General features: G+C 41.2%; 1 protein-coding gene across 2 annotated transcripts in view; it reads left to right on the plus strand.

Moving 5' to 3' along the window:
• The window catches only part of GRM3 (glutamate metabotropic receptor 3), a 252,355-nt gene that overhangs the window by 221,144 nt on the left and 16,461 nt on the right, over positions 1-14,750 (plus strand). For both annotated transcript variants that reach the window (XM_027539846.1, XM_027539847.1), the window contains exon 4: positions 4,854-5,920. In XM_027539846.1, the coding sequence (XP_027395647.1) occupies positions 4,854-5,920 (1,067 nt within the window). The remainder of the gene's footprint in view (positions 1-4,853; positions 5,921-14,750) is intronic.

Below are 14,750 nucleotides of genomic sequence, written 5' to 3' on the forward strand. Positions count from 1 at the left end.
AACCAAAAAAAAAAAAAAAGGCAAAAGCAGACCCTGAGCCTTTCTCCTGAACTGGGGCTGAAGGAGATCGAAATCTCACTAATTTCCACACACTGCTCTTTTCTCTGTGCCTTGCCTCCACACTCTTCATTCTTAGTCTAGGAAATATTGTTCCTTTCTGCGCCTCCTCAGTGCTGAAAATTTCAGCCATAAGATGTAGACTCTAGATAGGGAAACAGGAAAACGTGTAATGAGACCTCAGAAGTGTTAGCCGTGCTAACTTCTCAGGAGAACTGGAGAGATCTTTATACCATCTTAACCCTAAAAAAACGCAATGTTCTTTCAATAGCTTTTCTAGAACACTCACTTTCCCTTGCACCTGAGGAACTTAGCCAGTATTTTTCCCTGTATGAGACAGCATTTCAGACATCTAGATGGTGCTGTGCCTCAGCAACCACTCTCAGGTGGTAAATAACCATGGAAATGCTTCGGCAATTGTGTTCCTAATCAGTAGGTAAATTAATTACACATAGCCAAGAGTTCATTTTTATTCTTTCCTGTCTTCCTGCTGCATGATGTTTGTAAAGGATTCTGTTGGCTCCAGCCAGAGGATTTTGATTTCTTCACCACTTGACCCCTAATAAGGTCTTTCAAGGGAAAAGCCATTTTCTGTCTTCTCACCTAGGTCTTTATTTCAATCCATCAAAAGAGTTCACGGAAATTTCAGTGATGGCCTGGTTGTAAAATTGGAGCCACGTTGCTGCTGGTAGCTCTTGCAATCTTTATTAGCATTTATGAACGTGAACCCAGGCAGTGGCAGTTATAGTCCCATTATTGACAGCCTGTTAAGAGCTACATTGGACTTCTGTCTGAGAGAAAAAAATAAAGAACTGATTTAATTTCCTCCTGCCATTGACCTGTAGTATTTATAAGGTATCGACCTGCCTCGTCTCTATGAAACGGACCCTAGGAGGGCTGGTCACCTTGGTATGAAACTTCCAGAATAAATCCATTTGAAACTGGGACCAGAACTAACTGGATAATGAGCTAAACTGAGAAATTAGTCTCCTGATTCGAGGCCAGATCAGGTTTCCTCTGAAACGTGAAGACCTGATTTTGAGACACTAGCGCAGTGAAGTAGATTTTGGAGAAAGATTCTTAATCTTTGTGGAAAAAAAAAAAAAAAAACTCCGCTATCTTTCCAATTCTTCCCCAACCCCTTTAGTTTTTCTCATGCTGTTACCACAACAACAGAGGTGATTTATCTTTCCATTTTGAATGATGCTTAGTTCCCTTGGGGAAATTCAACTCGAGAAATAGGAAACTCACTCTAAAGAACAGTACAGCTCATCTCCAGAGAACCATACTTCCAGATCACTGGACTTGAACTATTTCCCAGGTGAGTCATTTGACTTAGAAGCGACTCTGAATGCATCAGGAAGGTGACAGGATCGATACTCTCACACTGCTCCGTCACTTGAAGTCACTCTAGCAACACCTGAGAAAGAGCTAGGTTTTCCTACCTGCCTCCTCACTACCCAAGTCAGTCGTGTTTGGATCAGCATTCAGGTACAGGAAGATTCTCCCTTGTGGAATATTTGACAGATACAGTTTACCTTTTTCTTCTAGGTTCCCCTTTCATTCTTTTTCCTTCTAGTATAGACATAGCAAGGGCTTCCCAAGGGGTGCAGTGGTAAAGAATCCACCTGCCATTGCAGGCGGCTCAAGAGATCCGAGTTCAAGCTCAGGGTTGGGAAGATCCCCTAGAGGAGGAAATGGCAACCCACTACAGTATTCTTGCCTGGAGAATCCCATGGACAGAGGAGCCTGGCAGGCTACAGCCCAGGGGATTCTCCAGGCAAGATTCTCTCAGATCTCAAAGAGTCGGACATGACTGAGGGACTAATACGCACACACAGTAGCTCTTTATTCCAAACTACAGATCAGAACACTTCTGCTGACAATGGGTTTGTTACATATTTAATGAGACAGATTTAATAAGAGGGAAATTTATATTAAAAAATTCCACCAAACGACTGTTTACCACCCACTTACCAAGCACTTGTGATAATATTTGCAGCAGTATCATTTTCCTTATTTATTTACTTTGCAAGCTGTTCTGCCTGACCTGGCCCAATTATTCATTATACTTTTTAACTTTATAATTTATTTTTATAAAAATAATACATGTACATAATTTTTATGTGACTTTGACAAAGCTCATAAGAAAGAGCAATAGTCTCTTGTCACCCTTTCCCAAGTCAGTTTGTCCAATAATTTACTTTGAATCCCTTGATACTGTCTTCCTTCTACTTTCTCTTTCTCTCTCTCTACAACATCTCTTGATTGAACGCTGAAATTCCATAGAATCTTCTCAAATCTTTATTTTCTACTTTCCTTCTGAGCATTTTGGTCAAACTTTGAGAATTCTTTCAAATTTAACTTTCAATCCTTATACTGAATTTCTATTTTCTGCTCTCAATTCCAAAAGTTCATTCTTGCTCTCTGAATGTTCCTTTTTAAGAATAGACTGTAGTTATCTCCTAGATGCAGCATCTTTTCTTACCTCTCTGAGCTCATTATTATTATAAAGTTTTCATCTTTTGCTCCCTGCATTGTCTCTATTGATGCCAAATTTCCTTTTCTGGTTGGTTGTCTTTCAGGTTGGAAGTTTACTCAAATATCTGGTGTTCCTTGATTGTTAATGTATATTTTCCTTTTTTATTATTGTATTTTGAATAGGTGTTATAATCATGTGCTTCAAAATGCAAAAATATAAATATAAAAGAATTCAGTAAAAATTTCCCACCCATCTTTGCCATGCATCTGCCCACTTCCCATCTCTTGCCATTGGTAACCACTATCCTTGGGCATCCTCCCAGAGGTCCTTTATGCACAAAAGAACTGTAGAAGCCACATTTCCCAGCCAGTCTTGAAGTTGGGTGTGACCCTGTAACTAATTTCTAGTCGATAAATGTGAACAGAAACACGTGCCACTCCCAGGTTTATACTTTTAGGAAGCAGGTTCAACTACTTCATACTCTTTTTCTCCTTTCACTGGGTGGATGCTGATGAGAAGGAGGCCCTAGGAACTGGTACAGCTTCAAGATGGAAGGGACCTGAGTTCCTGAATCAGCGTGTGGAGGAGAGATGCCCATGGACCAAGACCTTGGCCTGCTGCACGAGGGAGACATAAACTCCATTGTATTTGAATGCTTACATAATTTGGATCTATTTATCCACACACGCAAGCCTACCCTAACTAATAAAATTTGTCTACGCATCACAGAGACATCAGCCACATTCTCTACATTTAAGGAAAGAGTAAAAGTCAGCAGTGTGAAATAGTAGGCACAGAATCAACCAGAGAAGGTGGCATAAAAACGGCAGCAGATGTTGGCAAGAGACATGATGAGCAGCAGCTGGAAGAGCGGAACCAGACACGCCTAGAGAGCTGCTGCTCTTCAGTTCAGTTCAGCCTCCCAATTGTGTCCAACTCTTTGCGATCCCATGAATCGCAGCACACCAGGCCTCCCTGTCCATCACCAACTCCCGGAGTTCACTCAAACTCATGTGCATCAAGTCGGTGGTACCATCCAGCCATCTCATCCTCTGTCGTCCCCTTCTCCTCCTGCCCCCAATCCCTCCCAGCATCAGAGTCTTTTCCAATGAGTCAACTCTTTGCATGAGGTGGCCAAAGTATTGGAGTTTCAGTTTTAGCATCAGTCCTTCCAATGAACACCCAGGACTGATCTCCTTGCAGTCCAAGGGACTCTCAAGAGTCTTCTCCAACACCACGGTTCAAAAGCATCAATTCTTCAGTGCTCAGCTTTTCTTCACAGTCCAACTCTCCAGCTATAAGAGACAGTGTTGAGGGTACCAGTCCTGTACAGTTAAGAACAAACTTTAAAGCAATTACATAGTTTCTGCATATGGTAGGTGTCTTCAGAATATTCAGGTTGTGTGTAGATAGACAGATAGATAGGAGTATGTTATACATGGGGCTTCCCCAGTGGCTCAGTGGTAAAGAATCTGCTTGCAATGCAGGAGCCACAGGAGACATGGGTTCAATCCTTGGGTCAGGAAGATCCCTTGGAGGAGGGCATGGAAATCCACTTCAGTATTCTTGCCTGGAGAATCCCATGGACAGAGGAGCCTGGTGGGCTATAGTCCATAAGGTCACAAAGAGTCAGACATGACTGAAGTGACTTAGCATGCATGCTGTATATAGATGGCTTGCAAATATGTAGTCAGAATGATTATCCTCCAAAACATGAAAATACTACAGTTGAAGGATTATGGATGAGTGTTTTTTTTCCATCTGAATCATCTAAACTGTTTAAAAGAAAAATACCATCCATTTATGGTGAAAATATTTTTTCTTGACTTTGAAGGAGACAAAAAAAAATCTTCCTTTTAATTATATACTTCCATGAGAATATTTAATTTCTATGCATTCAATAAATAATACAGATGTGGTTCAAAGTTCTGTCCAATTCCTATTTGGAGTTTTTCAAGAAATGAATATTTATATACCACACAGACTATGACTGGATGTTTGCCGTTCCCCAGTTCCCCAGTTACGTAATCAGCTCCTTTGAAGGCAGACGCTATATTGTACTCATGGATTGTCACTGGCACTTGGCACATAGGAGGCATTAAGGAATGTTAAGTGAATGAATTTATGAATGCTTGAGTATTCCAGTAGCTTTTAATATGTAAATTCAATGGTAATTGATAAATTATCTCAGCCTTGGAATCTTGTTCCCTGTTATTTCAGTTCTGCTAAGTGTATGATATAAAGTCATTGACTGATCATACTTAAGACACCTAAACAGTGTTCTTTTCTTTTTCTTTTACTTTACACATTACAGCTCCATTCATCGCAAATAAAGGTGTAGATAGCATTGTCAAGTTTGACACTTTTGGAGATGGCATGGGACAATACAACGTGTTCAACTTCCAGTATGTGGGTGGCAAGTATTCCTACCTGAAGGTTGGTCATTGGTCAGAAACCTTATCACTAGATGTTGACTCTATCCACTGGTCCCGGAACTCAATGCCCACTTCCCAGTGCAGCGACCCTTGTGCACCCAACGAAATGAAGAATATGCAACCAGGGGATGTCTGCTGCTGGATCTGCATCCCTTGCGAGCCCTACGAATACCTGGCTGATGAGTTTACCTGTATGGATTGCGGCCTTGGGCAGTGGCCCACTGCAGACCTATCTGGCTGCTTTGACCTTCCTGAGGACTACATCAGGTGGGAAGACGCCTGGGCCATTGGTCCAGTCACCATCGCCTGCCTGGGTTTTATGTGCACATGCATGGTTGTGACTGTTTTTATCAAGCACAACAACACACCCTTGGTCAAAGCATCAGGCCGGGAGCTCTGCTACATCCTGTTGTTTGGAGTTGGCCTGTCCTATTGCATGACGTTCTTCTTCATTTCCAAGCCGTCACCAGTCATCTGCGCCTTGCGCCGACTGGGGCTGGGGACCTCCTTCGCTGTCTGTTACTCAGCCCTGCTGACCAAGACAAACTGCATTGCCCGCATCTTCGATGGGGTAAAGAATGGCGCTCAGAGGCCAAAATTCATCAGCCCGAGTTCTCAGGTGTTCATCTGCCTGGGTCTGATACTGGTGCAGATCGTGGTCGTGTCTGTGTGGCTCATCCTGGAGGCTCCAGGCACCAGGCGGCACACCCTTCCAGAGAAGCGGGAAACAGTCATCCTAAAATGCAACGTCAAAGATTCCAGCATGTTGATCTCACTTACCTACGACGTAGTCCTGGTCATCTTATGCACTGTGTATGCCTTCAAAACGCGGAAGTGCCCAGAAAATTTCAACGAGGCCAAGTTCATTGGTTTTACCATGTACACCACGTGCATCATCTGGTTGGCCTTCCTCCCTATATTTTATGTGACATCAAGTGACTACAGAGTAAGTCTTGGAATGGTTTCTCCTTTTCCTTCTTGTATCCTTCTACTGTTTTGTTATGTAGAATTTACAATAGACTCCCTTTATCTCAGCAATCAGGTAGCTAAATAACAAATGCTATGATGAACTGCCATGTTGCATGTGGAAATTAATTCACTGTGTTTTAAAAGCATTTAATTAGTGCTTACTATGTGGAAAACATTGTGCTAGGCACAGAAAGGAAGATACATGTATATGGCATGGTCATTCAAACAATTTATAATCTGGTGGGAGAAAAGTATAATACGCACACACACCTTTAAAACTTTTCATTAAATTTAGAAAGTGAGTGACGAGAGAATAAGACTTAACCACTAGAAATCTAATGAGAATACTTCAAATTAGACACAAGAGGACCAGGCTACCATAGATCGATCTGTAAGTTAAAGCAGACTTGCAATATTAAGCCAGGATCAGTTTAAAGACCTAAAAACTCTCACTTGAGTTTCAGATAAGCATCATTATTTCTCTAAAATGGGTTAAAATACAATGTTTACTTATTGTACTCTTCCTACAACTTTAGTTCCTGTAGGCATGATATATATATGTAATCCTTGAATTAGTTAAAAATTTTACTGTCTATATTCAGGCAATCTAATTACATCATTATTCATATAGTCTTCAGTGATATTTAGTTCAAAGTTCTGGGCTTCAATATAATTATCATCTTTTCTGAAAGAAACCGATTCATCATTCCATCAAAACTTTTCAAATTGTTGAAATGATCCATCAGTTGCTCTTGCATTTAAAATTGTAATTTTAGTATCTTCCAATGAATGAGTATGAGTGAGTATAGGAATTTTTCCCTCTTAAAGCAATTGGTTTTTATTTTCTACATTTCTTAAGTCATCATAAAGTTTTCCAGAGGCATTATGGTTTCCTTGTTACACTGTGATTTCACCAAATAAAGTGCCTCTGTAGGTTAGAATAGTCTCCAAAACTTTTGTTTATCAGCAGTTCCTATGTTGCCAACCTCTTGAATATTGCAGCTCAAAAATAAGACAAAGCTACTTACAGCAACAGATCAAGAGACTGGCAAAGCTTAGTGTGTCTAGTCTATTAAATTATCCACCACCATATGACTGAAACCTCTGGACTACCATAAAGGAAGAATAAGAAAAATGAAGAATATATATTCAGTGTTGGGGTAACAGTCAGGCTTTCTAAGACTATCTATAAAAATTTTTGAAAATCTGTCAAAGGAAAAAACATCAGAACTAAATCAGAGGTCAGAATTAAAATCAAAGGCCAGATTATATGCAGCACAAGTTTTGAGTGTGGGGATTAAATGGAGAATTACAGTTCATGTATTTTAATACCCCTGATTTTATCTTTTATTTTTCAGTACACATCACCCTCTTAAAGACCTGTAAGGATTTTTTTTTCCAGTTCTTAGGTAGCCATCTTTAGTAGTTAGGACTTGGGGTATTGGGACTGCAAAATGGTTATTACACTGTTGATTATTTCAGCCTCATGATTTGAGACTATTCTTTCTCAGAAAAGCTAATTTTAAAAAATAGCAGAAAATACTACTTAGAATGAAATTTAATTTCATTGAATGAACTAGCATTTATTTCTAAAGATGACTTTTCCCCCCTTTAACATGATAGCAGTATCATGATTAAATGAAATTAGCTGAAGTCCCAGAGTTTCACCACATGACAGAAGTTACTAGAGAAATGCAGCAGAGAGTGTAAAATGCAATAAAGTTGAGTGTTTTGAGGTGTGTGCTAATTAAGGCAACAAATCACACAGAGATCATCTGAGGTCTCACTTATCCTTGCAATAATGCCAACCCTGAATTTACAAGAGAACTGAGAAGGTACACCAGAGCCTCCAACACAGTGGTTCTCATCTCAACTGCACATTGAATCAACTGGGTAGCTTTGAAAAAATACTGATACCTGGGGCAGAGCCCCAGAAATTCTGATTTAATTGGCCTGATCTGTGGCCTGAACTTCAGGATCTGTCAAAGCTCCCCAAGTGACTCTCACTTAAAGCCACGATTAAAAATTGCTGCTCTAATGAATCACATGCTCTTCTCATCTCATAGATAGCTTTAGTGTGGCCTGCATTGTTCTGAAATTCTTTGAAATATCTGTCAAAGTTAGAAAACTGAGAAATTTTATATAGCTATCCAGATTCTTGGCTCCTCTTAACAAAGTGAAACTTGTGAACCCTAATTCCTACATGCAACAATTAGCTGGTTGAGTAGTGTTCGTGTATCTAGACAGAACTCTCACTCCTGTTGCCCACAATCCCACCAACCCCTGAATTCTTACACTTGGTTTCCTTCATGTATGAAGTATTGGAACTCGGCCCCTTGTTTTAGACTGAGTTTTAAAATTTCTCAGAGGTAAACCATGTGGCTCAGATAGAATCAGCAGCACTAGAAAAGTACCCATTAATCTAATCAGTCAACAAGGTTTATGACTCAGTACTTTGCCACCCACTGGGAGTTACACATAAATATAAAGTACCTTTCCAGTCTTCAAAAAGCTTATACTCCAGTTGGGAAAAAATAACAAGAATGAATGAATTCAAGATTAATGCAGAATAGTTTATAATTAAATTACTGATACAAACTCTTAAATGCCTACTTGTTTCAAAAAAAGAGTTGGATCAGTAAGAGCTTGGTCTTTCTAGGAATACTTCTGCTTAAAAAGGTGAGATTTCACCCTGGACCTTCGTTGGAAAGTGCAGTTAAGGTAGTTAGAGAATGTAAGGCTTACAGGGAATATTCTTGAAGCAAAATAGAAATGAACCAAGAAAATATGGTAATATCGGTTGTTCTCAAGTGGGAGGTAAGGGGAGTCTGGTAAGAAACTCATGGGAACTGGCAATTTGGTCAGATCATACCAGGTAAAAGAATTCATTTAAATAATGTTTAAGGGCTTTGAGGTCTTGTGATTTTTTTTTTTAATTTTTCTTGTTTTCTTTTGGTTGGTTGGTTGCTTGGGCAAAAAAAATAACGTAATTAAGGTAAGAGGGAAAGAAAAGAACTGACTCTACCTGATCGACCTCCAAGACCTTACTCTGCTAAATGCTTTGCATACTTGAGCTCACTTACTCTCATTGGCACCCTGGAAAGCAAATTTCATTATCCATTGGAAAGATGAGTAAACAGACTCAGAGGATAATTAACTTCCCAGGTGGCACAGTTAAGAAATAGTAGGACAAGATTTTTGGATCCAAATCCGTGCCTTTCATGCTACACCACAAACGTATCTGTTCTTAATAGAAGGAATACATTTGTAGGAGTAAAGCCTAAAACAAACAAGACTAATTGATTCTATAAGAGGCATCAAGACAAAGCAAGCAAAAACTTGGGTAAGAATCCAAAAATGTGAAGAATCTTTGAGGAATACCCAGACCATCTCCTTCTTTACTGCAACGTAACCATCCTAGATAGTGTAAAGAAACAAACACTGAGTCATCGGGGATTCAATACATAGTGTACATGGTGTAAATAAAAAATTAGGCCATGTTTGGGTGGAAAGTTTTCCATAAAAAATTAAAATGGTAATTACCAAGTATTTTGTTCAGTCATGTTTTCCAAAAGTATTTGAGCCTTTATCATGGGCCTTGGAGATGCAGCAATTAACATAGGCCAGCCCCTCCTTTTTATAAATTACAGTCTAGTAGGGAACAAGAGGAGATAAAGATGGAGAGTGAGGAATGAACAAATGAAAATTCGGGATAACTCCTGCAGGGGTGAGTGCTGTGATGGAAGGGAGAGGGGGTATGCTACTTCCCAAGCTTTAAGGTGTATATACCTGGGAATATTGCTGAACATTTTGATTCAGTGAGAAGGGATGAGGCCCAAGATTCTGGATTTCTAGCAAGCTCTTAAGTGATGGAGATGCTGCTGGGCAAAGGACTGTACTTCAGGTTTCAAGGTGCTAGATTCTTTTCTGGGGTTGGGACAGGCAAAGTACTTAATCCAGGCAGAGACTTGGGGGTGACTTTAGAATTTTTTTTACAAGATTTAAGTACTTGCAAAGAAATTTCAGTGTTCCCACGTTGAATATTTGAAGACTTAAAGAAATGTATCACATCTCGTTCTTTCAAAGAAAATCTTTGCCCATCCTCCTAGTACCCATTTCATAATACTCTACTGAAAGATGGAAAAGCCAGACAGGGGAATTCCACACACTAGACAGACGAAGCAGTAAGCACAAATGCCTCTAGGCAAAAATGTCATAGCAAAGAAAGGTGTATCTGGCTACGGTTTAATGCGTAGATGGAAATGTGATTTTATATGAGAAGTAGGCAGGGCATGGGGGGATAGACCACTTAGGACTTCATAGCACATAGCAAGAAGTTTAGATTTTGTTCTATATGGAAAAAGAAACCACTGAAATTCACTTTTAAGCAGAACAGTTTAGTGATCTCACATTTTAGAAAAAAAAAAAAAAATTCAATCTGCTGAAGACACTATATGACAGAAAGGCAAAAGCAGGAGAGGGGAGAGTGGTTAGGTATTGTAGTAGGTGTTCCAGTTGGAGCTGATGGTGACTGGAGCCAAGGGTAGGATGTCAGTGATGGAGACAGAACCTGTGAGGAACTGTGAAGGGTTTTTAAACCATCCTGCAGTCTAACAGGTGAGTCCACCACAGTTTCTGGGATGCTGACAGAAGACACGAGACTCCTGATTCAGAGACAAAGGACTTTATCACTCACGGCCACCACTGTAGCCAGAACATCAGCATTGGTGTAGGCTTCCCAGTTTCCACTGGCAACGCAGAGTGGGCTGGTGACCCCTGCACACACAGTCATCAGGACAAGATCAGTGTTAGTGACCTTTCACCTTCTCTTTGAATCTGCCCAGCACTGTTACCTGTCTTATCCTTTTTTTAAAAGGTGGGTATTGTGTTCATCATAGGCTTTTAGCAAGAATTTTTTAAGAAACGTTGCAATAAAATGTCATTGACTTCTGAGTTTGGGATGCCTCCTTAAATCTCCCTCTCAAGCAAGTGCCTCACTTGTCTCATTCTGATCCCAGCCCTAACCTCTCCCTAACGGGTCTGGGTAGGATGGTGACTTGGTTGGTTGTAACCAACAGAGCATAAATATTTGAGTTCTTACCTTCCCAAAGTTTCCCAGCATACTGGGTCTGGTGCATACAGTTGGCAGCTCCCCCTGGGGATGGGGAGACTTTCACCCAATCCTTCCTGTCTTCTTAAGGCAGCTGCAGTCAGGATGGAGAGTAAGGGAAGAACCAGGCAGCAGGCAAATCTGCGTGCCAGGAAGGAAAGCACATTTGCTCTGTGTTTCAAGAATGTAGATCTATGTGTGGTTCAACTGAATGAAGATCCAATGTTTCTGAGCACCCAGAACCTTGAACTGAATGGCAAGATCATCATTATTGTCACTGTTCAACTTTGGGGACCCCTTGACTCAGGAGGCCAGAGCCAGGTAGCTATCTGCCTAGGGAATATTGTTTGTGTATTTCAGCTTATTGGGCACTGACTCACATAGACAGCAACATTTTTAAAGGCATCTGTCCCAACTCAGGGCATCTGCTATCTCAACACGATGACATCGCTTAGTGTCTTGCCTGGTTTTAGCATAGAGCTAGGCAAGTGTTCCAGCGCTGCAGCCGACTGTAAGAATCTCTCTAGATTTCCTCACATCAGTTTCTCATTCTTTGGTGTAGCACTTTTGTCAGCATTTTAAACACAATGCAGGTCAGTAAAAGCCCCAGTACTAGTCAGTGCCTCATCTATGGTCTTCCAAAGCATTATTCTGTTTCAGGGAAATCTCATAGAAAGGACCAAAGCTCCTTTTCTGCAGCCCAGTTTCCACTGTAAAAAAGCTGAGACCTTTGTCATCTTGGAATGGATCTAAGTTTGGCAAGAGAGACTACAGCAGGGGATGAGCCATAAGGGGCTCAGCTGTTGCCATTCCTCCTTCACAAGCAATAGTCATCTGCCTCCCTCATCTTCCAGGGGAGGCAGGCAAAGTCCCAGTGATTCACCTTGTCTCTGCAAGGTTTCTCTTTTCATGGTCAGCGTAGTCACATGTCCCTGCATCTTTTGTGTGAAAAAGAGTGGAACTTTCTGCCCATCAAGGACCCGAATCAGAATAGGGAGGAAATCCACCCCATGCCCACAGGAGAGTCAGCAGCGATCTCAGTACTGGTCCAGCAGCTCTATCTAAACCCACTTCCTGTTACTCAGCCTGTGACCCCATCCCTCAAATCTTCTTCATTGATGGCAATAAAGTGGAGCACTATTTATTGCTTGGATCACCACATAGTTTGGTCAACCTGTTTGCTACAGATTCTCTGGACTTCTCTCGAGGCCTGTTAATCAGCCCACATTTCCTCTTTGAGAAAACCTTTCCAATCTCACTGTCACAGCTGTCAAAGACCATAAAGTCTGGATTTTACTCAACTTATTCTAATTTACCATGCTAGCCTGCCACAGTCTTGTGGACGCTGACAAAAAGGACTTTATAAGTCAAAGCAATAGCAGTAGCTGGAAATTTAGCACTGGCTCTGGTTCCCTGAGCCCTACTTTCTGCAGACTAGGCAAAGGGGACTGTAACCACCGCATAGTCAGTGGTGGCATTACCCGGAGGAACTGTGAGATTAGGGAACCCGAGTCTTCTCTAATGGATGATATGCTGGTCCCTTGTTTCACAGACACTATCTCCATCTCTTAAGGCTCTTTGCAATAAAAATCTCTTGAAAAGAAAGTCTGGAACAAAGGCAGTCAGAGCCGCTGCTTGAAAGATATAGAAGCCCAAGAGATCATAGAGGATTATCTTCCAAAAGAACAAATACTACTTGCTATTGGACTGGAAGTGTGGGTGTAAGAGAAATGGAAAAATTGAGGATGACTCTCAGGTTTGGGGCTGCACAGTTGGGTGGCATTTGGTGCCACTTAAATGGAGACACTTGGAGGAAAGGATCAAGTTCTGCTTACAGATTCATTCTGATTTGCCTACTACATATCCACAATGATACGCCAAGACAGCAGTTGAGTGTATAGGTTTGGAAGCCCAGAGGATAAGCTGGAAGTAGTACTACATGTGTGAATATCATCCACACAGGAAGTACTTATGCCCTGGAACTCAATGAGATGGTGAAGGGAAGAGTGTCCAAAACTGAGTTCTGAGACACTCCAGCACTTAGAGCTCAGGTAGAAGAGAAAAAAGTTAGCAAACTGAGTTAGTAACCCAGATGAGGAACTGTCAGTGAGGGAAGAATGTATCCAGGAAGTGGTTAACCATGTCAGGCGTTGCTAGGAGCTTGAGGAAGATGAAAACAGAGCAGCGTGAACTGGGAATGTTCAAAGATACAGGACAAATAATTATATGTAAGTGCAGACTTTTTATAGTGTGATTTATAGAAGGAATTTGGCAACTGAAACTATGAGGCTGATACTTGGGTTTTGAAAAAAAATTAAGAAGTACCTTTTAATTTTGCAGCATAAACTGTGACCAAAACGCACCTTTAGTTTTGCCTCCCATTGTTCCCTTAGTAGTGAGTGAGAGTAATCACCCCCCAGCCCTGGATGGAAATCCCAGTGAAGAGAACAAAAACACAGGGTGTTCACCACGTAAGGCACCGTGTTAGTGTTGGGACAGAACGACAGGCGACCATGCTCAAGAGGTCCATGACTTTGTGCGCCCTTAGGTAACATAAGGTCCTACAATAATGTTCAGTGGGAAACAGTCTGTTAGGAAATTCAAATGCCTTGCCCATGTAATTATCAAAACCATATCCTGACTTAACATTCAATCTTATTTTCTCCTGCAGTCTGGCCTGCCTTCAAGCGGTAGCAGTCGGTTTCCCCTTTCTCCCAGCTCATAGTCCCCAGTCCACCAGCTGCTCTCCCCTCAGCTCTGGTTGAAGAGTAATAAGGAAGAAGTAGATCAGTTCTTATGTGTAATAAGGAAGAAGTAGATCAGTTCTTATGTAACAGGATGGCTTTATGATCTTGGAGTCCCCAGTGGCTAAAGACACATCCTTGGGATAATCTGGAAGATGATTAAAGGATGTTTTCCTTTATCAGAAATTTCCTGCTGTTTTGTTTTTTTGTTGTTTTTTTGTTTTTTTGTTTTTTTCTTGCAAGTCCTTGAGTGAGTTGGCTGGCAATTTTCTACTCTAAGTTGTCACAGTTAGGCCCAGAACATCCAGCTGTTCCCCCTCCAGCCTCCTTCCCATGCTGGGAAAGACTCCAGGCCCCTCCACATGGCCCTTAGATTCCCCCCAATGGTTCTCTATGCCGTGGCTCATCTTGTCCAGCATCCCACTCACATAGCCTCTGCTTTGATAAATTCTTAAGGGCTATTTCAACACATTCACAAGTCTCCTTGCTGTGGTACAAAAGTAACTGGCCATTTCTCACCTAGGAATCAGGCTCCCAGTCAGAGCATCTTCCCTCCACAGAAAAAGCGTCAGACCTTCTGTGAATGGCCACACCAATGCCCTTCTCTCTAGACTTTAAGTGAGGAGATGGGTACAATCCCCCTATAGTAGAGAGGATGTGGAATTCACAATACAACTTTGTGCAAGCTCTTCTCACAAAAGCCTTCCTCCTCCTCTCCTTGTAATGTCTTAAAACGTGTGATGAGTTTCACATTTATAGAAGTGTTTTTAGAAAAGGTTTAGAAAATGTGCACATTTGAACCTGTCTCACCCTCATGGGATAGGTGATCCCTCTCATACCGGCACCACAGTCAGATCCAAGGCAGGGAGAACACAGTTCTAATAACATGTTTTATATATCTATGTAAAACAATTGTGCTAGTAAGGGACTTGCTATGAATAACATAGTTATGA

Source organism: Bos indicus x Bos taurus, chromosome 4 (genome assembly GCF_003369695.1).
Source record: "Bos indicus x Bos taurus breed Angus x Brahman F1 hybrid chromosome 4, Bos_hybrid_MaternalHap_v2.0, whole genome shotgun sequence".
Classification (NCBI taxonomy): domain Eukaryota; kingdom Metazoa; phylum Chordata; class Mammalia; order Artiodactyla; family Bovidae; genus Bos; species Bos indicus x Bos taurus.